The 26,758-nt window shown below is 54.1% G+C and overlaps 1 protein-coding gene and 1 long non-coding RNA gene across 3 annotated transcripts in view; one reads left to right on the forward strand and one right to left on the reverse strand.

Annotated features, from left to right (window-relative positions):
• Positions 1 to 1,652: 1,652 nt before the first annotated feature.
• Positions 1,653 to 11,958, forward strand: LOC123461607. The gene is made up of 3 exons (XR_006637740.1): positions 1,653 to 1,773; positions 2,618 to 2,804; positions 11,166 to 11,958. It is a non-coding gene; the product is annotated as an uncharacterized LOC123461607 (long non-coding RNA).
• Positions 5,696 to 26,758, reverse strand: part of Kcnj4 (potassium inwardly rectifying channel subfamily J member 4) — a 29,371-nt gene continuing 8,308 nt past the window's right edge. For both annotated transcript variants that reach the window (XM_045152862.1, XM_004650310.3), the window contains exon 2: positions 5,696 to 7,375. In XM_045152862.1, coding sequence (XP_045008797.1) covers positions 6,001 to 7,335 — 1,335 coding nt within the window. In that variant the 5' untranslated portion in view covers positions 7,336 to 7,375 and the 3' untranslated portion in view covers positions 5,696 to 6,000. The remainder of the gene's footprint in view (positions 7,376 to 26,758) is intronic.

The following is a 26,758-nucleotide window of genomic DNA, read 5'->3' on the forward strand; positions in this document are numbered from 1 at the left end:
AGTGGCTAAAGGTGCTTGCTTGCAAAACCTGCTATCCTGGGTTTGATTCCCCAGTACCCATGTAAAGCCAGATGCACAATGTGGCACATGTGCCTGGAATTCATTTGCAGTGGCAGGAGGCCCTGATGTGCCCATACTCACTGTTTCTCTCTCTGTGATTCTTTTTTTTCTAGGTAGGGTCTCACTCTGGCCCAGGCTGACCTGGAATTCACCATGGTGTCTCAGGATGGCCTTGAACTCACGGCGATCCTCCTACCTCTGCCTCCCAAGTGCTGGGATTAAAGGCATACGCCACCACGCCCGGCTTTCTCTCTGTGACCCTTAAATAAATAAATAAATAAATATTTTAAAAATGGAAATTAGGGAGCTGGAGAGATGGCTTAGCGGTTAAGCGCTTGCCTGTGAAACCTAAGGACCCCAGTTCAAGGCTTGATTCCCCAGGACCCATGTAAGCCAGATGCACAGGGTGGCACATGCATCTGGAGTTCGTTTGCAGTGGCTGGAGGTCCTGGCATGCCCATTCTCTCTCTCTGCCTCTTTCTCTGTCTGTCACTCTCAAATAAATAAATAAAAGTAAACAAAAAAAAATTTTTTTTAATGGAAAGTAGGGGCTGGGGAGATTGCTCAGTGGTTAAACACACTTGCTTGCAAAGCTTGCTGACCCATGTTTGATTCCCTGTACTCATGTAAAGCCAGATACACCAAGTGGCACATGTGTCAGGAGTTCATTTGCAGTGGCAAGAGGCCCTGGAGGGTCCATTCTCTCTCTCTCTCTCATAAATTAAGAAAATAAAAATAAAATAAAATGGAGAACAGGGCTGGAGCCATAGTTCAATTGGTGGAATGTCCACCCAGCATGCAGGAAGCCCTGGGTTTGATCCCCAGCACTGTTGAACTGAGTGTGGCCAGCACTCAGGAGGTAGAGGGGAAGAGGATCAGAAGCTCAGTCCGTCCTGGGTTATATAGTAAGCTTGAGGCCACCTAGGCTACATGGGACCCTGTCTCAAAAGAAGAATGGAAGAGGAAAATACGCAGAAGCCAGGCATGGTGGCTCACGCCTTTAATCCCAGCACTCGGGAGGCAGAGGTAGGAGGATCATGAGTTCAAGGCCACCCTGAGACTACATAGTGAATTCCAGGTCTGTCTGGCCTAGAGTGAGACAGTACCTCAAAAAAAAAAAAAAAAAAAAAAGTGAGAGAGAGAAAGGCCAGTACCCAGAAGAGATGACAGTGAGAAATTGCCACACACAGGAAGAGAGCACAGAGACAGGGAGGCTTGGCCAGGTGACATAACTGGGCTCATGCCATCTGGGCTCTTCTCTAGTTCTCTGGGTGCTGTTCAAGTTCACAAGAAAGATGCGACTCTAGAAGCCAGCTACAAGGAAGCCACCGCGAGTGGGCCGGGAGAGGGTTTTGTTTGAATGGCGTGGATTTCAGGCAGCTGGCAGGTGTGGGGGCGGAGCCTGCGTCAGACCACACCCTCTCCCGGTCTCATCTCAGCCTCCACTCCCACCTGCGCTCCCTCCCCGCTCCCCACGCCCCCCGTGATCAAAGGAGGGGGAGCAGGGCTGGCCAGCGCCCTCCACTGCCTGGTAGGGAGGCCAGGCTGGGCGAGGAAGGGCGCGGCAGCGTCTCCAAGCACCCTGCAGCCACGCCGACTGTTCGCTCCATTCTGAGATCCAGGCAATCTGAGCTTTGCCGCCTCCAGACGCAGCCACCAGGAGCTGGCATGGAAGGAGAGATCAGAGGAGATGCACGAGGATCTGGGAGGCAGGTGGGAGGGCTGCGAAAGGGGAGCAGGTGGGAGAGGGAAGGTGAGTCAGCGCAGCCTGCGGGCGCCCGCGGGCCCGTCTTGCAGCCCAGCAGTCTGCACCCTTCTGCACCCCAGGCCCACACCGCGGCTCCCCTGTGGCACTCTACAAAGTCCTGGCTTTGGGCTCTTGTCAAACTTACCTCTCCTGTGTCTATAGTCACCTGGCATGTGGCCTGAGAAATAGCTGGAGGTTTTTTTCTTTTTTTTTTTGAGAGAGAGAGAGCCTGGGCATGCCCAGGCCTCCAGCCACTGCCAAAGAACTCCAGTTGCATGTGCCCCTTGTGCATCTGGCTTACATGGGCACTGGGGAATCGAATCAGGGTCCTTAGGCTTTGCAGGCAAATGCCCTAGCTGCTAAGCCATCTCTCCAGAGCAATGGAGATGTTTGAAAGGAGCAATTGCCACAGGAGTCTGAGCAGGAGGCAAACTGTGACAGGTTTGGAGTCATCCCTGGGACGCCTTGTGTGTTTCCTGCTAGGGTGGCCCTTCATGCAGCCCTTCCCCTTGGCATGGCATGGCCTCTCACCAGAATGGAGAGGTAGACAGCTTCAAAGATGCCCCCCTGAGCTGAATCAGCCTCTGCCAGGCGGAGGGGGGAAATATGAGAGCATCGTTGGGGAAGAGGGCCTCACCTGTGTCCTCGCAAGGTCTGGAGGACTGGACACGGGGACATCTCTGATAGGCTACCTAGACTGGGGATGGGAGTCCAGGGTGCTCTCCATTGGCAGAAGCGCCACCCTGGGCATGTGTGAGAGTGTGGGCAGCTGAGGTTTGTTTTCTTGCTGGCTGACCCCTCATCCATTAGGCCCTTTGAGGCTGCTGAAGAGTAAGAGGCTGCAGCAGCAGGAAGGCCTCCGCCTCACTGCCCCGAGAGGACGGACGAGAGAAGCAGGCCTCTACCTCTGACAGTCCTTCCCTGGCTTAAGGGTCCTCATCCGTCAAATGGACTACAGTTCTCGTCCTGCCTACGCACGCAAAGGACAGACGCTATGGTGAGTTACTTGTCGGCAGCCTTGAATCCCAGGCTAACCTTTCTCCCAGGAAGGAGGCCTCGGGTTCCCTGGGTAAACTGTTACAGTGTGCAGGATGCATAGCATTTGCTTGAAAGGCAGCCTTGCTGGGCGTGGTGGCACACACCTTTCTTTAATCCCAGCAGAGGTAGGAGGATCACTGTGAGTTCAAGGCCAGCCTGGGACTGCAAGGGGGGTTTCAGATAAGCCTGAGCTAGAGTGAGGCCCTACCTCAAGATAAACAAACAAATAAAAATGGCAGCCTGTGGGCGATATTGGGAAAATACAGTCATTTACAGAGAAGCCCACTTCACTTCACAGTAGCTTACCTGCTGGTTCCCTGTGCATCTTGACTTAGCTGGCACGTTGACATAAGATTCCTAGTAGTGCCAGGGCATGGTGGCACACGCCTTTAATCCCAGTCCCCAGGAGGCAGAGGTAGGAGGATCACTGAGAGTTCAAGGCCACCCAGAGACTACAGAGTGAATTCCAAGTCGACCTGAGCTAGAGATCCTGCCTTGAAAAACAAACAAACAAACAAAAAAGATTCCTAGTACCACTTAGGGTGCTTTCTGCTCTCCTGTAGCCTGAGTGCTGCGTATACAGGCAGCATGTAGATCAAAGAGCTAAAGACAGCCTCTCAAAGGGCTTGGGATAGATCTCCAGTATGCCCACTCTACCTTCCTACTATACAGGCCCTGTGTAGGTAACGTTGCCACCCTCCCATGCAGTGGAGTCTAATTTCCCACCTTTGCATCAAGTTGGTTTTCCTGGTGACTGGGTTGCCAATGGGATGCACTGGGAGTGATGTTCCACATCTCCAGAGACCTTACAGTTTCTGCCTTGACAAATTGGTTCCTTCTCCAAGAAATCTGATGAAGCCCCTTGGAGGAGGAAAGGCCCCTGGAGAGAACCAAAGCTTCCAGACCACCAGCCACTCTGTGGCTCTTGCCAGAAGCTGGTTATTCTAGCTGAACACAGCTGCCCAGGTGAGCCCAGGAGAAACCAGACTGGGGGCCCTCAGGCCACCCACAGGATCTTGAGAAAGAAATGAATCACTGTGGTTTGACTTGTGGGGGTGGCTCATGACACAGCACAGGCTAGCAGAAACCATGAGGAGGGATGAACTTGCCGGAGGTCCCACAGTGAGGCAGCGCTATGATCACCAGGTCTGGACTTGACCAGATTTCTAGCCACTTCCTAGAGCCCTTCCCACCACCACGGTGTCTTGCAGGCAACCTCAGCTGGATGTGCAGGGCGAGGGTGCACAGAGAAGGGTGGCATCTCCCCATCCTGGCAGGTAGAAAATGCAGAAGTGGGTTGGCGTCTCCATCTCCTCCATTTCTAGGTGTGCAGGTGTGCATGCGTGTGTGTGCAAACCCAGGGAGTCTGTCGCACGTTCCTTGAGTTACAGCCAAAGCTTTAAGACTTAGATTCCATGATGCCTACCTGGGATTCTCCTGTTTTTCTTTCTTTCCTTCTCTCTGTTTTATTTTATTTTTATTTTTTTGGTTTTTCAAGTTAGGGTCTCACTCTAGCCCAGGCTGACCTGGAATTCACTCTGTAGTCTCAGGGTGGCCTTGAACTCTCGGTGATCCTTCTACCGCTGCCTCCCAAGTGTTGGGATTAAGGGCATGTGCCACCACGCCCACTGGATTCTTCTATTTTCTTTTCTTTTGGGGGGATGTGGGGATTCTTCTATTCAATTCCATTTAAGAGTTCCCTCATCAAGGGGCAGGAGAAATGGCTTAGTGGTTAAGGTGTGTGCATGCAAAGCCAAGGGACCCTGGTTTGATTCCCCAGGACCCACATAAGCCAGATGCATAAGGTGGTGCATGCATCTGGAATTTGTTTGCAGTGGCTGGATGCCCTGGCATGCCCATTCTCTCCCTCCCTCTGCCTCTTTCTCTCTCAAATAAATAAATAAAAATTAAATATTTAAAAGAAAAAAAGAGTTCCCTAATAGGGTCAGTGTCTCAGCAGGGGGCACACACAGACACTCACATATTCTTGTCTCTCTGTTTTGGTGTGTGTATGTGGTATACGCATGCACATGTGTGTGTACAGATGTAAACGCCTCTCACACATACTGCAGAGACCACGAGACATCTGGTGTCTTCCTCCATTGCTCTTCTGACCTATTTCCCTAAGACAGACTCTCTCAATGAATCTGGAGCTCTGTTTTTTTTTCAGTTAGACTGGCTGACGAGGGAGTCCCAGAAATCCTCTTGTCTCTGTCTCCCTCGGCGCTGGGACTTTTACGTGGTTGCCAGGGTTTGGACTGAACTTCTCACGCTTGCACGCTTGCACAGCGAGTGCTCTTACTTGCTGAGCCATCTTTCTAGACCCTCATTCTCATTCCCTCCCTCCCTCCCTCCCTCCTTCCTTCTTTCCTCCCTCCCTTCCATCTCCACCAGCCTACCCCTAGGGGACCATATGCTTTATTAAAAATAGTAACAAACTCCATTGTCAAGCTGAGGACTGGAGGGGCTGCCGGGAAGGAGGGGAGGAGGAAGGAGAAGCAGGGTCCTCACCATGCCTCTGGGATCCTTCTCTGCAACCAAACCCAGCACCACCCAGGGACCAAGACAGATGCCTTCATGGTTCTCAAGCTCCCCTCCCCCCACACCCACCCAGCTGGGCAGGACTGGGCTGGGCTGGATGGGGAAAGGAGGGCACCGAGAGGGATGACATCTCTGTGTCCCGCAGGTAGAAACCGCAGAAGTGGATTTGTGTCTCCGTCTCCTCCATTTATAGATATTTACAAAAGAAAAAAGTCATGAACACAGGCCACAGTCATGCAAAAGAAACGCACCCCTCCCCCTCCCCCCGGGCCCACCCCTGCCCACCCCACCCCCAGCAGTCCAGCCGCCTTCCCCAAGGTCCTGAGAGTAAAGGGGGCAACATCCTTGAAGGGTCAGTGGGGAAAGGGTGGGAGGTCTAGGGACCCAAAGTCACCGTGGGGAGATGCTGGGGAGCACAGGCCAACAGGCCCTAATACCTGGGTCCTTCCCAGTTCTGGGCTCTGTAGTCCACAGGAAGGGGTCCCCCTTGGGTCTTTGGCCCCCCCCGCAAGCCCCCAGGTTCAGCTCTGTCCTGAAAGTGGGAGGTGCGTCCTGGCTCCCCACCCCCAGCACAGGTTCTTGCGGGAGGGGACACGAGGGGCGGGGCCTGGAGGTCAGATGGCCGACTCCCTGCGGTAGGAGATGTTGTCCAGCGGAAGGGTAGCTTGCATGCGTTCCAGATCCAGGTGGCTGCCAAACTCAAGCATCCGAATGATGCCCGCCTCCTCCTTGGAACCCGCCTCCAGGCCCAGGCCCGCAGCCACGGCCGCCGCAGCGGCCGCCTCCTCCTCCATCTCCTCTTCCTCCTGGCTCATGAGAGCCAGCTCGTTTTCGTAGCAGAAGGCACTGGGTGGGGGTGGCGGGGCAGGCAGCACGGTGATCTTGCTTTCCTGTAGCTCCCGGGCAGAGCAGCAGGGCGTGCCGGCCACCTCGTAGGTCTTGTGGAAGCGTGAATAGTCCACCTTATAGTGGCTCTTCTCCTCGAAGACCACAGGCTCGAAGCGGTGGCCCCACAGGATCTCGCTGGCCAGGTAGGAGCTGCGAGCCTGCGTGGTCATGGCCGTGGCCTCCACCATGCCCTCGAGGATGACCACGATCTCGAAGTCCTCGGACTCCAGTTCCTCCTTGCCCATGCCATAGAGAGGACTGTCCTCGTCGATCTCGTGAACGATGATGATGGGTGACACCAGGAAGATGCGGTCCAGGCCGATGTCATAACCCACATTGAGGTCCCTCTGGTCCAGGGGCAGATACTCACCCTCCTGGGTCATGTAGGGCTTGATGAGCTGAGCCCGCACATGCGCCTCGACGATGTGGCTTTTGCGCAGGTTGCCCACGCGCCACATCAGGCAGAGCTTGCCATCACGCACGGAGATGACCGCGTGGTGGCTGAACAGCAGCGTTTGCGCTCGCTTCTTGGGCCGTGCCATCTTGGCCATGATGGTACCTATCATGAAGGAGTCGATGACACAGCCCACGATGGACTGGACCACCACGGCAATGACTGCCAGTGGACACTCCTCGGTCACGCATCGGAAGCCGTAGCCGATGGTCGTCTGAGTCTCCACGGAGAACAGGAAGGCACCCAGAAAGCCATTCACATGCATGATGCAAGGTTTAGGGGCTGCTGGGGCCGCCCCGCCATTGCCCCCGGGCCCTCCCGCTGCGGGCACCGAGGGGCTGGCCTCCAGGTCACCGTGGAAGAAGGCAATGCACCAGAAGAGGAGGCCAAAAAAGAGCCAGGAGACTAGGAAGGCCGCGGAGAAGATCAGGAGCATGTAGCGCCAGCGTGTGTCCACACACGTGGTGAAGATGTCCGCCATGTAGCGCTGCGACTTGTTGCTCAGGTTGGCGAAGTAGACGTTACATTGGCCGTTCTTCTTGACGAAGCGGTTGCGGCGTTTCCGCCGGGGCACGTGGGCCTGCCCGTTGCGATTGTGTCCGTGCATGACCTGAGGCCGGCGTGGTCACCCGGGGAAGATGCAGGGCCTGGGGAGCAGAAGGGACAGGTGAGGCGCTGGGGAGGGAGGGGCTGCTATGAAGAAGGTTCCCAGGGTCAGGGAGACAGGGAGTCCCCCTCCCCCATCCCCCAGAGACACCGAGGAAGAGAAGAGGGCGCAGGAGTCCAGGACTTACTCTGCTCCACAGAGGGCCTGTGTCTGACAACAGCCTTAAGCCCATGTCCCTGAGGCTGGCCCAACCCCTAGGACTGAGTTGTGCCCAACCAGGATGCTAAGGGCACCAGGACCCAGCTAGTCCCTGCTTCTTTTTTTTAAAAAAAATATTTTTGTTTATTTATGAGAGAGAGAGGAAGAGGCAGATAGAGAGAAAGAATGGATGCACAAACAAACTCCAGATGCATGCACCACCTTGTGCATCTGGCTTATGTGGGTCCTGGGGAATCGACCCTGGGTCCTTTGGCTTTGCAGGCAAGCGCCTTAACTGTTAAGCCACCCCTCCAGCCCTTAGCTTTTTTACATAGGTGCTGGGGGTCAAACTCAGGCACTTTCAGGCCTTCATGGTTGCTCTGCAAGCATTTTATTTTTAATCTATTAAGCCATCTCACCAGATCCATTTTTTTTTTCAAGGTAGGGTCCCACTCTAGTCCAGGCTGGCCTGGAATTCACTATGCAGTCTCAGGGTGGCCTTGAACTCACGGCAATCCTCCTACCTCTGCCTCCCTAGTGCTGGGATTAAAGGCGTGCACTACCATGCCTGAGATCCTCAATTTTTATTTTGGCAGCACTAGAGATAGAACCCAGGTCCTTGGAGCTCTACGCCTGGGTTACACCCCAACCCAATGCTTGTCTTCCACCCTCTCTCCTGGGTACCCTGAGCTCCAGTTACCTCCCTGGGTTTAACCCCAACACTAGCCACTTGTAACTCTTTCCATTTAAAACTCAGCCCCTCATTTGCCCTGGCGATGCTCAGGAGCCCCCATGCAACTAGGGGTTACCATGGAGTAAGGTGGGGTGCGGAGAGGGTGGGAAGATGCAGCCTATTCCCGTCCCTGCAGCAAGTTCCCCTGGGCAGTATTAGATCCCACCTCCCCCTGAAACCTTCTCTGGTTTCGGAGAAGAGCTGCTGTGAGCGGCTGGGCCCCAGTTCCTGTCCTGTACCCAAACTCGGTGGTGACTGAGACTCTGGTGTAGTGGTCAGGATGGAGGAAGGGCAAACTCGACTCTGGTGCCTATGTGGGCATCGCTGTTCACAGGCGGCTCAGACAGGGAAAGTGGCCTGCAGGGAAGTCAGTGCATCAACTCAGGACATCAGCATCTTTGAACTCCTGTGTGGCAACCATGAGTGGATGCAGCAGAGGCACCACTTGCTTCGCTAAGTCGCTTTGAACCAGGTTCCTTTCCTGAGCCTCAGTTTGTTCATCTACAAAATGGGGACCAGCATTCCCCACCTCACAAGACCTCTGGAGATGAAGCCAGCCTACCCCACCCCCCACTTCCTGGGAGCTGGTGAGACACAGGCAGGCCTGGCAGTCAACGTTTCCAGCCTTGTCAGCAGAAGAGGCATGTCACCTCACCCCGTGGCAGACAGGCCAGCTGGACCCAGGGAAGGCAAACCCTCTCTCCAATGCAGCGTTCCCTGCCACTGGGGTCTAGTACAGAGCTGGTACAGTCATGGATCCAGGGGCCAGCAGGGCCAGGACCCGACCTGGGTTCCCGATCACATTTTGGCCCAGAATTATATAAGGCTGGAAGCTTCTATTTTCTGTTCTATTCTTCTTCCTGATCTAATTGTGCGTCTGTGGCAATGTTTATACACTTATCTGGCTCAGGACAACTTGGTTGCCGCAGCAACCGGTGCACCCAATGCTATAATTTAGAGATCAACAGTCTTCGAGCCTGCCTCTTCCCTGGAGAGTCTCCTCTCCTGGTCCAGGGAGAGTGAGTCCTCCCCTTCCCCCACGGCCACCCCACCCGACCCTATTTCCCCCTTTCCTGCTCTGCAAGGGGCTCCTTGGGCTTTAGTCTTGGGTAAAAGTCTCAGATCTGCTGTGTGACTTGGCAAGTCATTGACCACTCAGAGCTTGAGTTTCCTCATTTGCAACAGGAATCCAGCAAGCCTAGGAGGTAAATACCCAGCAGGCCTTGCAGATGTGGACCCTAGTGAAATGCTGGCCTTTTAAAGGTCCTAGTTTTTTTTTTTTGTTTGTTTGTTTGTTTGTTTGTTTTGGGGTTTTTTTTTTGTTTTTTTTTTTTGTTTTTTTTTTTTTGGTTTTTCGAGGTAGGGTCTCACTCTAGCCCAGGCTGACCTGGAATTCACTATGGAGTCTCAGGGTGGCCTCGAACTCATGGCAATCCTCCTACCTCTGCCTCCTGAGTACTGGGATTAAAGACGTGTGCCACCACACCCGGTTCAATTTTGTTTAATTTTTGTATTTTATTTATTTGCAAGGACTGAGAGAGAGAGAGAATGGGTCTCTTGGGCTGGAGAGATGGCTTAGCAGTAAAGGCATTTGCCTGCAAAGGCAAAGGACCCAGGTTCGATTCCCCAGTACCCTTTTGCAAGCCAGATGCACAAGGCGGCACAATCATTTGGAGTTTGTTTGCAGTGGCTGTATGCCCTGGCCCGCCCATTCTCTCTCTCCCCTTCTCTCTCTCTCTCCAATAAATAAATAAAAATTTTAAACAATTTTTAAAAAGAAAGAAAATGGGTCTCTTGCCACTGCAAACGAACTCCAGATGCATGTGCCATTTTATGCATCTGGCTTTACATGGATACTGGGGACTTGAACACAGGCCACCAGGCTTTACATGCAAGTACCTGTAACCACTGAGCCATCTCTCCAGTTCTGGTCCTAATTTATTTATTTATTTTTTGGTTTTTCAAGGTAGGGTCTTACTCTGGTCCAGGGTGGCCTGGATTAACTATGTAGTCTCAGGGTAGCCTCAAACTCATAGCGATCCTCCTACCTCTGCCTCCCGGGTGTTGGGATTAAAGGCTTGTGCCACCACACCTGGTGGGACTAATTTTTTTTTAAATTATTTATTTATGAGAGAGAGAAACAGGGAGAGAATGGGTGTACCAGGGACTCTTGCCCCTGTAAACAAAATCCAGACACATGTGCCACTTTGTGCATATGGCTTTATGTAGGTTCTAGGCATTCAAACCTGGGTCCTTAGCCTTTGCAAGCAAGCATATTTAACCATTGAGCAATCTCTCCAGCCCTTTATTTATTTATGAATTTATTTATTTATTTATTTATTTATTTATTTTTCAAGGTTGGGTCTCACTCTAGCTCAGGCTAACCTGGAACTCACTCTGTAGTCCCAGGCTGGCCTTGTATTCATAGCAATTCTACCTCTGCCTCCCGAGTGCTGGGCTTAAAAGCATGCACCAGGACTGGAGAAATGGTTTAGCAGTTACAGCGCTTGCCTGCAAAGCCAGAGGACCTAGGTTCAATTCCCCAGTGCCCACATAAGCCAGATGCCCAAGGTGGCGCATGCATCTGGAGTTTGTTTGCAGCAGCATCTGGAGGCCCTGGCGCCATTCTTTCCCTCTCTCATTCTCTCTTTCTCTGTCTTAAATAAATAAAAATAAATCTTTAAAAATAAAAAAAAGAAGCAACTTGGGCCTGGGAGAGGCGTGAAAGTGACCCACAGCTATCACAGATGGTCCTCTGGCTGTCCTGCCTCTGGGGAACCTGCAGACCCTGCCTACCACAGAGCCGGGAAGAGGCTGGAAGGGCTCCTGGCTCCTTCCTGTCACCTCTTAGGTTTTTTTCCAGGACTTCATGACACTAAATGCCCTCCTTTGTCCACAGGTCCCTGAGCAAAAGAAACACCAGAAAACCAGCAGCAGCATGCTGTGTCCAAGCACCCTTCCAGCCGCAAGGGTGACCTTCCCACACACACCCGGGCTAGTCATGGCAGATGCGCTCCCCAGCATCTCTACCTCCCCCAGCCCTGCCGTGCCCCAACAGCAGCCCTGGCCTCTCCGCCTCTGCTCCCTTAGATAGGGAGAGAGTGGAGAAAGGCAGGCTCAGAGAATGCTACTGTGCTGGGGACTGGGGCATCACAGGTCTCATTTCATCCCACCTCAAGCCTTCTAGGTCACTCCTACTGGTGAGACAACAGGGGAGCTGACGTGACTGATTGGAGATCACACAGCTCAGTCTAGGGGTGCTGATCCCATCTTTTCTCAGAAACGGAACATTCTGGAAGTACTGACTCCATGCCAGGCGTGAAACATGGCTGCTCCTCTGTTCATCTAACTCACATTAAGCATCTACCAAACCACAGGGTTCTAGCTGCTCTTCCCTGTCGGAGGAGCTGCAGAACTGGGGGTGATGAAATGGGGGCTGTCCTGTGAAGTGACAAGGTGGGGAATCCAGTCGGGGCTGCCTGGCTGTGGCTCACCCTTGTCCCCGGCCTCTGGTCCCTTTTCCTTGTCATGGCGCACTGCTCAGCCCGCTCCTCGTCAGGCCCTTGGTTCTCCCACCCTTCCCAGGTGGCCCTGCGGGCACAGCCCCATCTCCTCTGAGCCCCTTCAACCTTGCTGTCTTGCCCCTATCTGGCTTGGGATCAACATTGTGAAAATGGCGGGCTAGGGGAATGGGTCAGGGGTTAAAAGTCCTTGCTTGCAAAGCCTGATGGCTCAGGCTTAATTCCTTAGTTCCTATATAAAGCCAGATGCACAAAGTGGTACATGCATCTGGAATTGGCAGCAGCAAGAGGCCCTGGCACTCCCATTCTCTCTCCCAATAAATAAATATTTCAAAAAAGAAAGTGCCAGGCACACACCGTTAAACCCAGCACTTGGGAGGCAGAGGGAGGAGGATTGTCGTGAGTTCTTGGCCAGCTTGAGACTACAGAGTGAATTCCAGGTCAGCCTGGGCTAGAATGATGAAACCCTACCTTAAAAAAAAAAAAAAAAGAGGCATATTGGCTACATCCATGTGTTTTGGGTGTCCAGATCTGGCTCTTAGTCTCAGCTATAGCACATCCCTGCTGGGCCTCAGTCTCCCCATCTGCAGGGAGATGATGATCACACTACCGACTTCAGCAGGCCAGCATCAGGGTGCACACAGGAGCCACTGCACTGTGGAAGTCTCCCCCCACCCCTGCGGGAGGGGTCAGCAGCGGCGTTGCAGGTAAAACTCTGAGAGTGACATTGACGATGGTGACAACCATGACAGGGACAGCTGACTGGATGGGGAGCTGGGAAAGCCATTCCAGTCCTGAGTCCACCACAAAGCTCCGCTTGGTGCTCTCTCTCTCTCTCTCTCACTCTCTCTAAAGTAGGGGGCCATCAGTACTCCCTGACAAGAGGGACAGGTAGTATCTGCAACAAGGGGAGGGATGGGTCCCACTCAGTGAGGGGGAGACTGACTCTCAGGCAGGCTGGGCGGGGTGGGGTCAAAGCTCCTGAGGGTAGGCCGATTTCTCTAAGGGAAGAGGAGGGAATTCACACCATCACGCCTTCTGCCAACCTTTGAGGGGGCAGGAGTGCCACCTACCCCAGCTCTGAGGCATCTGAGGCCTGGACTCCCTAGACTAAGCTTATCTAGGGGCTATTTACTGGTCTAACACATGAGCCTTGGCAGGGAGAGAGGACTCAAGGCCCAGGTGGCTGAATTGTGTTCCTCCAAGAGTCAAAGGAAGCTGGGGACGGAGACAGTCACAGGGACACTGTCCCTTCCTGGCCATGGTCCTGTTCCTCAGACCCTGAGAGAGCTGACTTCTTCCTGTGCATGAATCACGGGACCCTCCATCTTCCTTCCCAAGTCTGCAGTCTTGACTCACCCTCTGCCTGGGCGAGCTTAGCAAAGTCACTTCACCTCTCTGGGCCTTACACGCCTCATGTGCATGTAAAACTGACTGTATACCTCATTGCCTGGTTGCAAGGAGCATAAACGGGACCACATGCCACGTGCCTATGCAGGGTCACGGATCGAAAGGAGAGTGGGTCCCTCCGAGGCCAAACAGTCCTGCTCTGGAGTCCAGGGAGGAATCTCAGACAGGGTCCAGGATACACGTGGCCCCTCTCCACACCATCTCAACCAGGCTGTCATCTCGTGCTGCCCTGGCAGCCTGTGGCCGAGTGTATGCTGTCACCAAAGCGCGTGCCGCACACATCATGCTCGCACTGCCTCCCTGGCACTTTCTTCCAGACCCTGAAGCCCACCACGCAGCTGCCCCTCCCCTTACTGGCCAGCACTGTCACACTGCAGAGCCCAGGCCGAGCGTTTAGAAAGCCTCCTCCCCGTGCCGGCGTCGTCCTGAGCGCTTCACGCAGATCGATTCCTCCCATCCTCACGCTGACCTCAGAAGGTCCTGTTATCATTCCTATTTTAGAAATAAGAAGAACAAGGCACAGAGAAGCTTGGCAGCTCACTCAAGGTCACACAGCCTGCAGGTGGTAGAGCCGGGATGTGAACACATGCGGTCAGCACCACGGAACACAGGGGAGGCCTGTCAACGGTCACACCACACGTTTGCCTCCACTGCAGGAGCATCACTGAGTCTTTCTATGTGCCAGGCTCTTGGGAAGTCAGTCCTACTGAAAAAAGGAGAAAGTGGGTTGCCGGCTAAACTGGTACCAGAGCCACAGTGGGGAGTCTGGGCTCACTCTGAGCAACTCTGCACCCCATCTCCTCCCCAACCACTCAGCCAGACAGACTAGGGTATGCAAATGGGCTGAAAGGCAAGTTCTTTAGAACGTCCAGTGAGGCCTTCAGACAAGGCCAGATGGCAAGTGCTGGTGGCCAGAGCCTCCCGCTGCCACCCACAGGTTCACCCCTGGTGGGCACCTTTCCTTGATGCAGACAGAGCTCAATGCCCTCATGGAGGGGCTGCCTGAATGCCTGTGTCCCTCTCCCCTGCAGGGATCTGTGGCCAGAGGCACTTCTCTTTTCTACAGCAAGCCCAGCTCCCTCAGAGGTGGGGGGCTCTGATCTCCCTGTGGCTTCGAGGGTCTTTCATCCCATCACTTATTTACACGCTTGTGGGGGGCTAGAACCAGCTGAAAGTCACAAGTGCAGCTGGACATCTGAAGAGAGGAACAGTGTGGAATGGCAGTAGATGGGGGGGGGGGTCCCAGCTCGGAGGCAAATAGACCCAAGTGATAAGTGGGCATCAGTGAGAAGTGTGTATTTGTGAAAATGGGGCATAGAATGTTCTGGAAGAAGTCTGGTGTGAGGAGAATCTACTCAGGACCAAGTTGTGGCCATGTCATGAGCAAGAAGGAAGCTGGTTCCCATCCCTGGGACCTTGGGAAACTGGCAGGCAGGTTGTCTGGTCTTTTAAAGTCTCACATGAAAATAAAACTTAAAAAAATATATATGTATATATATGTTTAATGGGCTGGAGGGATGGCTTAACAGTTAAGGCATTTGCCTGCAAAGCCAAAGGACCCTGGTTTGATTCCCCAGGACCCACAGAAGCCAGAAGCACAAGGTGGCACATGCATCTGGAGTTCATTTGTAGTGGCTGGAGGTCCTGGCGTGCCCATTCTCTTTCTCTCTCTCTTTCAAATAAATAAAACTTAAAAGACAAAAACAAACAAACAAAAATCCTCACATACCGTTGGGGAGATAGCTCAGCAGTTAAGGTGCTTTCTGGTAAAGCCAAAGGACCCAGGTTCAATTCCCCAGGACCCACGTAAGCCAGAAAGCACAAGGTGGGGCATGCATCTGGAGTTCATTTGCAGCGGCTGGAGGCCCTGGCGCACCCATTCTCTGTCTCTCCCTCTCTCTTTTAATAAGTAAAGAAATAAAATTTAAAAACTCACATGAGGGCTAGGAAGATAGCTCAGGGGCGAGAAGCACTTGCTTCAAAGCCTGCCTACCCAGCGTGCCATTGTCTAACGCCATGCAAAGCCAGATGCACAAAGTGCTGCAAGTGTCTGGCGTTCATTTGCAAGAGTGCAAGTTCAGGACAAGAGGCTCTGGCACACCTGTACTCACTCACTCATACACTTTCTCTCAAACAAAAACGTCTTAAAAAAACAACAACAAAAAAAAAACACCTCACATGACATCTTTCAGACACACAGAAATGAGGGGCACTGCATTAAACCCATGTACATCTGCCAGGCTTAAGAAACCAAGCCTCCCCGCTGGGCATGGCAGCCCACACCTACAATTCCAACACTCAAGAGGCTGAGGCAGGCGTCCAAGGCCAGCCTGGGCTACAGAGTGAGAAAAACAAAATGAACGAAAGGAAGGGAAGGAGGGAGGGAGGAAAGGAAAGCATTAAGCAACCCTAGCACAGTCCGTAGCCTGCACTATAGGTCTCTGGTCAGTAGGTGTCCAGGCCACAGTTACGTCACCGCGACAGCCAGTTTCAGACTGGTCTCCGTCTGCTTTGCAGGAACTGGCAGAGGCAGGAGGATGGTGAGAAGGCAATGATCGTGGCTTGGGGCCGCCAGGACGGTGACAGTGGAGGCGGAGAGAAGAAGGAACTCAGGGACATTCTGAAGCAAAAGCCCCAAAAGGTTTGGTGGCAGATGAGATGGAGGGTTAGGGAGAAAAAGTGTCACGAGTGATGAAGGTGGCTGAGGGTCGTGGCCTTGGACACTCCAGAGGGAGCTGACCGTCCGCCGACAGCTCAGTTCCCAGGGTGCTTACATGCAGAGCTCCCGTTTGGGAGTGACTGAGCAGACAGAGAGGGTCTCTGACCCACAGGCAGGAAAAGGGGGGGAAAACAGCACAGGAGATGGAGGCTGCGGGAGTTCCAGCAGGATGACCCCTGACTTAGGCAGATATCCTGAGCTTCAGCCCTCACTGGACTCCCACAAAAGTTAGAAACACCTCTTATGGGGGGGGGGCTGTTCTGCCCCCTCAACCCGCCTAGGATTGGAAGGGGGGAGAAGATTGCCATCATCAATCCCCATTAGCACCACCTTGACCTTGGATCTTGGCAAGGAAGACTCCAGAGCAGTGGCTGCTATTGGGGTTCCCCAGGACCTTGTGAAGTGGGATCTACTGCCCCCCCCAACTTAATGCACCACCTAAAAGAGATATCTATTCAGCCGGGCATGGTGGTGCACACCTTTAATTCCAGCCCTCGGGAGGCAGAGGTAGGTGGATTGCAGTGAGTTTGAGGCCACCCTGAGACTACATAGTGAATTCCAGGTCAGCTTGAGCTAGAGTGAGACCCTAACTCAGAAAAACAAAACAAAACAAAACCAAAAGATGTTCAGAGCCAGGTGCGGAGGTGAGAGTGGTGAGAACCCAGCACTTGGGAGTAGCGACGGGAGGGTCAGGAGTTCAAAGTCATCCTCAGCTATACTGCAAGCTCTAGGCCAGCCCAGGCTATATGAATTCCTATCTCAAGACAAAATAAGACAAAGCCACCAAAAACTAAGAACAGAAGAGGCGCTGGAGGGGAGGTAGGGGATTGAGAGCCAAGCTGGGCCCCCAGTCTCGCCCCCAGCATCACTCTGGGTCACTGTGGCCAAGCCCCTGAGGGCACTGCCACCAATGCTGCCCCCACCACCCCCGCACCAGCCGGGGACCGTCACGCAGGCGCACGTGGGGCGCGAGGCAGCCTTGCTCGCCACGGTGCTGCTTGGAAGCAGCCCAGATGCCCGTCCACGATCGGCGCCACGCAGCCCTGGGAGCTGAGGAGGCAGCTCTTTTGGGCACCATATGAGTCTTCATGATGTATTTTAAGTGGAAAAAAAAAAAAAAGGCAACAGTGATGATGGGTGAGTAGAGTAGCTACCACTTGTGTGAAAAAGGAGAGAGAAGAAATTTATAGCTACACATAGTTGCTTGTCTCTGCTTGTCTCTGGATGGAGACCCAGGAAACTGGTGACACTGGCTGCCTCGAGGGAGGGGAAGCAGGTGGCTGGGGATGGGGTGGGAGGAAGAATTCTCACTGCTTTTTCGTTTGTGTCTTTTTAATTTTAGAACCATATGAATGTATTACCTATGGAAAAAAATATACCCTCGAGAAGCTTTAAAATTAGTGTTGGATGGATGAGTATTTTTTTTTTCTCCAGAGACGGGTCATAGCACTTGTAAGGTCCTCAACAAGTAGTGTGATTCCAGAAAAGTCCAAGAACACTTGTCCGTGCTACGCTGGGAAAATGCCCTTCTTTCTCTGAGTCATTCCAGTGAGCTGGGGAAGAATACTACTCAGTACCCAGGATGGGCAGCAGTGGGCAGGGGCGCAAACCATGTGGCGCTGAAGCCCTTCAGGCTTTTCCTCACTTTCCGTTCTCCCCTCATTCTTCCCAGGGCTCCTCTGATCGCGGCTTGTGACTGGCCCCCATCTTGCTCCCCAGTCCTCCAGGCCCGGGAGCCCTCCTACACCTCTAGGCCACAGACCCACAGAACACAGGATTGGCTACTGTGACGGATCAGCGGTCACTGGCCGTCAGCATCCCATCTCCGCGGCTCTGCAGCGGGCCCTGTGATCTCATCCAGTCCCGAGGCTTAAAATACCCACGGCCGGATCTCCCGCCCAAGCAGGGATGAACAGACACTCCAAGCGCCTCTGCTAGACAGCTAAGAGCATCTCACCCCATCTAGACCAGGACAGAGCGGTGCCCCCACCACCACCTCCCTGCCTTCCCCTGCTCAGTCTATAACCCCCCCGACCCCCAGGAATGCCCAGGCCAAAGCGCCGAAGCCCAGGGGCAAAGACAAGGGCTAATGAGACACACACAGCTGTGGGCCAGGTTCCTGCCATGCCCTTGATCCTCACTGTAGCTGTGGGAGCTGCTGCTGTTCCCTCGTGGAGAACAGGGGCTCGGAGCTGGAGAGATTGCTTCACAGTTAAGGTGTCTGCCTGTGAAGCCAAAGGATCCAGGTTCAATTGCCCACGTCAGCCAGATGCACAAAGGGCACATGCATCTGGAGTTTGTTTGCAGTGGCTACAGGCCCTGGTGCACCCATTCTCTGTGTGTCTGTCTCTCTTCTGTTTCTCTCTGCTTGCAAACAAATAAATAAAAATTTTTAAAAATTAAAAAGGGAATTGGGGCTCGGAGCCGGCCCAGGGGCCGCTTAGATCCTGGATGCTGACCCCATGACCGGCCAAGCTCATAGCCTCCTCCTGGCCTCCGCAGCCAAGGAGTCTTATCAGTCTCTACCCCCCCCCCGTCCCCCAGCTCCTGCCCTCTGTCTTCCTACAGCCCCCAGGGTGGACTCTGGGCCCAGGTAAGGTCCTGCCCACACACTGACTTTGCCTTCTCAAACCCGCACCTCCACCCTGGCCCCACGGCCTTTCTTCCTGCCCCTGGCAGGCACCAAGTTGTCCTGCCCCTGGGTCTTTGTGCTGCTTTTCCTGCTCTTCCAGCTGAAAGTCTCCTTCAAGGCTCTTGTGGCCTCCCACTTCCTCCCACTGGGGGGGTCTTAGTTCAGAGACTGTGGCCTCTCAGTGCCCCATATTCTCCTTCCGAGTCCTCGACCTCACAGCCCTTAAGGAGCCGCATGATGTCACCGGCAAGGTCCTCTGGTGCAGGGCCCTTGACTGTTCCCCGCAAATCCCTGAGCTGGCACACAGTGGATGCTTAACACACATCTGACAGCAGACAAGGACACGAGACCCATGCAGCCCGTCAAGAGTGCCTGGGCAGGGCCTGAGCAGGGCGATGTCACTGAATGTGACAAGCTATTTTTGATGCGGTAATCAGGGAGCAGAGGTGGCCTTGATCAGATGGGGAGCTCCTGCGCCATGGCCACAGCACAGGGTCCACGAGTGGGGGAGGCAGGAGACAGGACTGCTGAGGCCTCTGTCCCCCCTCCACAGAGCACTATACTAGGTGTCCTGGGGAGCGGGTGACAGGCATCTTGGCCTCAGAATCCTGACCGTCTCCTCCACCCCGACACACACACCAGAAACTTCAGGGATGGGGACAGGGCCCCAGACAGAGGCCTTGGGAAGGCAGAAGCAGTGGCCACCACGCTCAGCACTTGCTCCACTCCAACACTCCCGCTCCACAATCTAGGGACTGTCACTAAGGGAACAGCTCTTAGGCGCTGGCCAAGTGCCGCATGCTTATTCATAATTTTTGACCATCTCCTGCTGGCTCTTAAGGCCAGGGACTCTCTAGTTCCAGCCAGCCTATTCACTCATTCATTCAATCATTCATTGCCCTGAAGGCATCCTGAACTGACCTAGCATGTGCCTTCTGACACAACGCAAAGCCGCGCCTCAGAGGGTGCACTGGGAACAGACGTTCTTTAAGCACTCACTGTGTGCTGCTCAAGGAAGGGAGGAGGACTACCCCGGTCGACTTTGCTCGGCTCCTCAGCCAGGACAAGAGCCCGAGGGTGTACTCAGTCAGGGAAGGTACCCAGGAGGACATCTGGAGCAGGGTGGGTGGGGAATGTGGGCCTGGGGACTGGATGGCTGATTTAGGGGGTTGGGGGCCAGGGCCGAGTGTCATGCTCTGAAACAGTGCGGCGGCGTCCTGGAGTTCTTGGCATTTTGATGGTTAGGAACTGAGTGCCCAGGAGAAAAAGGAGCTGTGTGTGAGCCTCTGCCAGAGTTACCTCCGGGATGTGTACCCAGCTTCAAGAGACCTAGGGTGAAAGCAAGCTGTTTGCTATTGCCACTTATTAGGACATTGATCAGATAGATAGATAGATAGATAGATAGATAGATAGATAGATAGATAGATAGATAGATCAATAGATGGCACTGGAAGAACACCACCTCAAAGTAGACCCCAACTACATGCACGGGATTTTGATACATGTGTCCTTCTTTTATCTTGCTTTTGAAAAAATAAGTAGTGTCACTCAATTCCACAAACAGGCCAGACCCTGCACATACTATTATTAATTTTTGCTTTTTTTTTTTTTGCAGGGGAGGTGAGGGTGTTGAGGCAGGGTCTCACTCTAGCCCAGGCTCACCTGGAATTCACTATGTAGTCTCAAGGTGGCTTCAAACTCACGGCCATCCTCCTACTTCTGCCTCCCAAGTGTTGGGATTAAAGGCATGTGCCACCACACCCAACTATTATCTGCATTTTTTTTTTCTTTTGAGACAGTATCTTACTCTGTAGCCCAGGCTGGCCTGGAACTATGTAGTGCATGCTGGCCTCAAACTCATGATACTCCTCTACCCCAGCTTCTCACATGTCGGGGCTGTAGATGTGAATCAGCATGCTTAGCTCTTCTGTGGGCCGCTTTAAAAGCCTTGGTCTGGGGGGTGGCTTGGTGGGTAAGAGCCCTTGCTGCACAAACGTAACAACCTGAATTCAAATCCCAGAAACCGCATAAAAAGCCAGGTGTGGGATGGCTGGGGCTCAGCCAGACTGACCAATAAATGAATACAGCAATCATGCTTTGGCCTAAGGGATGTGGAGGGGCCAGCAGGATGGGGATGAGGGATTGTCTCCAATTGCAGATAATAGCTAGGTCCTGTGTGCAGGCTGGTCATCCCAGCTACTCAGAGGACTGAAAATCCAAGGCCTGTTGGGCTACAGAATGAGTTCAAGAGGAGCCTGGGCAACATAGGGAGATTCTGTCTCAAAATTGAAAGAGAAACGGCCTAGCCGGCGGTTGGGGGGGGGGGGGGAGTGTTGAGGGAAGGACTGGGGACGTGGTTCAGTGACAGAGTACGTGCCTAGCAAGCACGAGGCTCTGGCTTCAATCCCTAGTACTGCCCAAGGCAAACAAATCAGAAAGCCCGCAGATGACGCTCGGAGAGGCAAAAGCCCGGGGACGTCAAGCGGGGGGCCACAGCCATTCTCGGAACACCAGCTGCTCAACCCCCTGGCCACACGAGAGCTCCACACTGCAGTCCCGGCGATGCCTCAGCGCCAGCAAGGCGCCTTCTCCCTGGGCTCTGGGTCCCTTCTCTTTGCCCTGCGCACGTACCATTCGCCAGCTGCTTCCACATCTGGGACTGCGGGGAGTAAGCAAGGCTCTGCTGGGGGAGGGATGCAGCTAGTCACGGCTCCCACCCGAGGCTGGCTGTCCATTCTTCTCTCTCTGCCCTGTCCTGTCCTGTCCTGTCCTGTCCTGTCCTGTCCTCTCAGAGACCTGACAGTTCCAGAGCGTGAGCACAGCCCTTTCCACCCTGCCTTGCCTCCTCTCCTCTGTGGTCTTGTCACTGCCCGGGGTCTGGGGGTGGCCCTGGCATTCCAAGGCTCTTCCAGTGTTGGGTGGCCTGAGTAAGTATGGCCTCCCACCCACTTGGTGACCTGCTCCTACCAGAGTAGTTCTGGGGGCAGGAAAGGAGGACTGGTGGTACAGGGCGGGGTCCGGCAGGAAGGGGGCCATACACCCGATGACCCAAGTCAAGGTGTTTAAAGGTAATGGCTATTGGGGGTGAGAACTGGGCCACCTCTCCTGTCTATGCCCACCACCTCCCTTAATCACTGGCCATCCCATGTGTCCCCCAAGATTAACCCTGACAGAGCAGAGAGAAGCTGCCTTGTGGGCCTGGGGAGAACTTCACTAAGAGTACCCCGAGGCCAAACAAAGCCAGGTACCAAATCTACCTGTCCTGGAGATTGGCCAGTCCCTAACCTGAGCCTGAATCTCCCAGCTCCACAGGGCATGCGGCCTTCCTCCTCTCTGTTCCTTCCCACCCCTGTGGCCTGTGCAGTTTGGGGTGCCCCGCAACACAGAGGCAGCAACTGGAAAGCCACCCACATTCCAATGCCCCCATGGGTGGTCCTTGTTTCACAGAGCTTTCTAGAATATATTTTATTTTTATTTGTTTACTTATTTGACAGAAAGAGAAAATGGGGGGTGTCTATGGCCACTGCAAACAAACTCCAGACGCATGCGCCCTCTTGTGCATCTGGCTAATATGGGTCCTGGGGAATCGAACCTGGGTCCTTTGGCTTTGCAGGCAAATGCCTTAACTGCTAAGCCATCCCTCCAGCTCTCACAAAGCTTTCTAGAAGGACAAAGACTTGGCCACAGTCACAAAGGTTGCTAGTGGCTGAACATCTTCCTCCTCCTGTGACAGGGGCAACCTCTTCTCCTCTCTCCAAGACAGGGATTTGTCCAGGAGAGGGGCTCAGCAGATCCAGTCCCTGCTCCCCACCCAGATTCCCCAAGACCATAAAGAGACAGGTTGGGATCCGGAGCTACGGAAGGCATCGGGAACAGCCCTGGGCTCAGGTCCAGCCCCGGCTCTGCCTTAATCTCTGCTGTGTGATCCTGGCGACACCCTGAAGTCTCTGTGCTGTTGGCTTGCTTCCTGGGAGAGGTGCTGGGAGGGAAGGCAGGCGTAGGAGCAGACGGGCTGCAGGTAAGGCTGGAGAGAGATTTCCCCTCCAGCACAGTCCCAGGAGCCTCTATGCCCAGCTCCTCTCTGCCCGGCTGGAGGCCTCACTGCCTCCCTCCCCTCCCCCCCCCCCCCCCCCCCGGGCATCCTCAACCCACACTCCCAATGGTAGGTCACCATGACGACACTGCCTCTCTCTGCATGGCTCTTTCTGGGGCGGGGAAGTCAGGACCATCTTTCGTGGTGGTGCCTAGAGTCTGTCTTCCTGACCTGGAGGTGTCTTTCTAGGGGAACCTCACCACCCTCTCTGCCTGCTGAGGCCACATGCTGTCCAAGGGCTGGCCAGGCAGGCACAGGGAGGAGCAGGTGAAGCGTAACCGAGAAAAGGCAGTGCCAGGCTGGGGGCATAACACTAATGAGGGGCCCAGGCTGCTGAAGGCTGGCATATGGATAGGTACAAGAGACATGGCTGTGTCTACCTGTGAAGTCTGGGGCAAGCCCTTCTTCTCGCCATGCCTCAGTTTTCTCATCTGGAAAGTGGGGTGGTAATGCTCACAGGGGGTAGGAGGTACTGACTAATATTCCTGTTCAGAGCCCATACCCTCTGCACACTCCCTTAAGAAAACCTTCATGTTCCCCTGGTCACCAGGCAATAGCACTTTCAACCTGACAGCCCTCTTGTGTGCGTGTGTGGCAAAAGCATGCCACAGAGGACGCTGTGAGAAGAAGGAAGGTGGGGTCCCAACCCCAGCACCTCCATTTCCCTGGCTTGTGTGACCTGAAACAGAACGATGGTCTCAGGCAAAACCCACATATTCAAATCTAGTCCCAGATTCTCCTGCCAGCTTCCAGCGATCACTCCCTCTCAGAGCCTCAGTTTCCCCTGCTACAAATGAGAAGAGCCACCTCAAATCTCCCAGGTTTACCCAAGAACGAGAGGGCAGACTGAGGAGACGGTACTGGTCTAGGCCTCTGTGAGTAGAGGGCCAAGACCTGCAGCCCCCCCCACCCCAGAGCGTGAGCCCCGTGCCCCCACGCCGCACCCCACCCACCACCCCTGAGCTGAGTACGAGCTTGCAGGAGCGCGCGTGTGTGACTCAAGCTCTATTCATAGCTGAGCTCTGCCAGCTGCAGTGTCGCAGGCAGAGGGGCCTCAGCCCATATTATTATTTCAATTACCATCTGAATTAAAAGTTTGAGCAGCGATCAGCCCACGTAGCCAGGGAAGAGGGAGCAGTAGAAAAATAAAGATGAGAAGGAGAAGAAGGGTTGAGACCGGAGATGCCTCGCCCCCAAGGAGAGCCCAGTTTGCCTGAGGACTCTTAGAGGTTACCTCAGCCCCTTGGGGTCCTGAATGCCCCTTGCCAGTGCAACCCCCCCCCCCCAGGGTTCCTGTGAGGAGGGAGGAGTGTATTGAGAAGACAGCCCCACAGTGGCTGGCTACTTGGTGGAAATCGATTGTTCTGTCCAGAGTCTTAGTGACAAGAATGGGCAGACCAAACTCAGGAGAGAATAACTGACTGCCCTAAAGTCATACAGGGAGCCACAGTCAAGGCCACAGCTTCCAGAACCTTCTCTTGCCTGGCAGGACCCCACACTGTTTCACTGGACCACGTGGTACAGCTGTCTGTAGGTGGTCTCAGGGGCAGGGCAAAGACCGGCAGAGGTGGAAGCCACTGACTCTACTGGTTCTCTTCCTGTCCCTCTGGCAGGATGGAACCTGGCTGCCCTGCAGGAAGTCCCAGCCTGGAGCAGTCCAATGTCTTTAGTCTTCCATACCCACCCCACACCCTATGCCACCATCAGCCTAAGGCCCAGGCTAGACACAGGTCACCTGGCCAAATTCTGACTTTATTTATTTATTTATTTTATTTATTTATTTTACAGCTGTGGGCAGCTCAGTCCTTGTCACTAAACCTCAGTCTTCCCATCTCTACAATAAGTTCCCCCCAACCATTCATGACTGTGTCTGTCTCCCAGGATGGAGCCCCCAGAGGATCCCTGAGGGGGTGTTATGCTATGGGGGCGACTAGTCCATCTCCTGCCAAGCCCCAGCCAAGGGGAGGAATATTTCCCATTATTTTCCTGGGGAAGCCCCAGAGATGGGCCCCCGGGGAAAAGGATCAGTCTAAACTCAAACCCAGACCCCAGCACACTTTCTTGCTCTGTGAACCTGGGGCAGGTCACACGGATCCTCTGAGTCGTGGCTTTTCCATCTGCACTGAGGAGATAGTAAATCAACAGTGTGGGGTTGTTGAGGGGCTTAAATGAGAATGTGCTAAATTAGCGCCCAGCCCAGTGACTGGCAAGGCAGCATGTCTCCTAGCTGAACTTCAGGGGAATGGTACATGCTGCCTCTCAGTGCCTGCTTGGAAAATATCAGACTCAAGGATTCCTGAGACGGGCTATCATTCACCCTTACCCATGGGGCAAAAGACACCAGGTCATTAGGTCTGGCTCTGCTTGATTAACCCTAGGAATGAAAAGCCCTCTCTCATTGAAATACCCAGCTGCTCCCCATCTTTCCCTGTCTCTAGCTCTGGGGATGTTCTAGAATGGACCATAACCTTGCAGTTTAACCCCAAATCCACCCTTGTGCCTGCCAGAGATTTTTTTTTTTAATTGACTTTGAAATGAGCTCTAAAGGAATTCCTGAGGTAGCCCAAAAGTGGATGGAAGCCCTGGATGTTGGGGGAGGGGACTGGGGGGCAGGGAGGGAGGTGGGATATAGAGGTGGGGGTAGGAGATGCTCCTGTCTATGTGCTTCCAAGAGGAGACCCGGGAGCCAGGAGCCCTGCTGCTTCTACCGTCTGACCTCTGACCTCGGTCTCACTGCTATAGAAAGGCAGCTCTAAGCTCCTACTCCCCATAGTTGTTGGGAGGGCCACCCCTACCTTTGGTGAGCATGTGGGTGACTATAGGGTCCCTGCATGTCTGCAGTTATGGGGCCAGGTCCTGTCTCCTCTATTGCACCCCAGTTCATGCCCAGGGCCCAAGCTGTCACGTCCAGGACTCTATCACCTCCATTTCACAGGTATGCAGACCAAGGTCCAACACAGCCAGTCAGTGGCTCAAGGTCACAGGATTCCTCAACAGCGCCGAGGATAAGCCAAAGTGAGCGAAGGCGTCTCCTCCTAGGAGAGTCACCAAGACTGTGAGTGGCCCACATTCTCTGCACAGATGTGGAGTCTGCACGAGAGGGCCTGCCCAAGGTCAAACAGCAAGGCAAATGATATTTCAGGGTCTTGAGCCTCTCTGGCCAGCCTCAACTAGCCAGAGAGACAGCAACAGGGCCTGACTTCTTGCCTGATCCTACGTACTGTCCCAAATTGGGGCCCTTGTCTTGGCCTCTGAGCCCTAACTGATCACCCCTCCCCCCACAAGCCCCAACACCTACGACTGAGGTGGAAGGAGTGAATAGAAGATGAGCAAGAAAGTTGAAAGCTGACCACTTGCCCCCAGCCTGATCTTGGTCCTTCCCCTCCCTGCCCCCAGCGCAGGGGGATCTGCACTGATGTAATGCACTCGGCTTTCGTTCCCGTGCCAATCTCAGAAGAGAGACGACAGATTGCGTGAGCCAAATTTGGCATCCTAGGGGGAGAGGCATGAAAAGTGGAGATGTGGAGGAGAAGAGAGGAGCCTAGGGAGGTACCAGAGAAGCCCCCTGCCCAGTGAACGCCAGGATGCCTCCTCTCCCTCTACTTGAGCCCCCTCATTTCTCCTCAGCCTGTCTGGCCTACAGACCCTCCCAGGCCAGCTGACCCTCCTGCCTCCTGCTGCCGGTCTTGCCCCCCCCCCCCACCGCAACACACACCGCTCCAGCTCCATTCCCACCCGCTAGTTTCCTGGTTACCATGTTGGTTGTCATGTCGCTTACATGTCCTCGTGACTCAATGGTCCCTGCAGAGGGGGCCCCTCCTCCTCACACCCCCCTTAGCACTCGCCCCCGCCTCCCCCAGATCCACATTAAGAACCAGCCTGCCCTGGGAGCCCACACTGTTCCTCCTCCCCTTCCCTCTCATCCTAAGCCCAAATCTTCCCACAGCACCCTAGAGGTACTTGCTCCTCAGATCCATATATGTCTCTTAAGAACCTGCGTGCTTTTGGCTCCTGCAAGCTGCTTTGGGGGTTGACACCTTCTTTGAGCCATTTGACACCTTGATGAAGTAATGCCATCACTCCCATTCTCCCGGTGAAGAAACGAAGGCTCAGAGAA

This window comes from Jaculus jaculus, chromosome 6 (assembly GCF_020740685.1).
Source record: "Jaculus jaculus isolate mJacJac1 chromosome 6, mJacJac1.mat.Y.cur, whole genome shotgun sequence".
NCBI classification, from domain to species: domain Eukaryota; kingdom Metazoa; phylum Chordata; class Mammalia; order Rodentia; family Dipodidae; genus Jaculus; species Jaculus jaculus.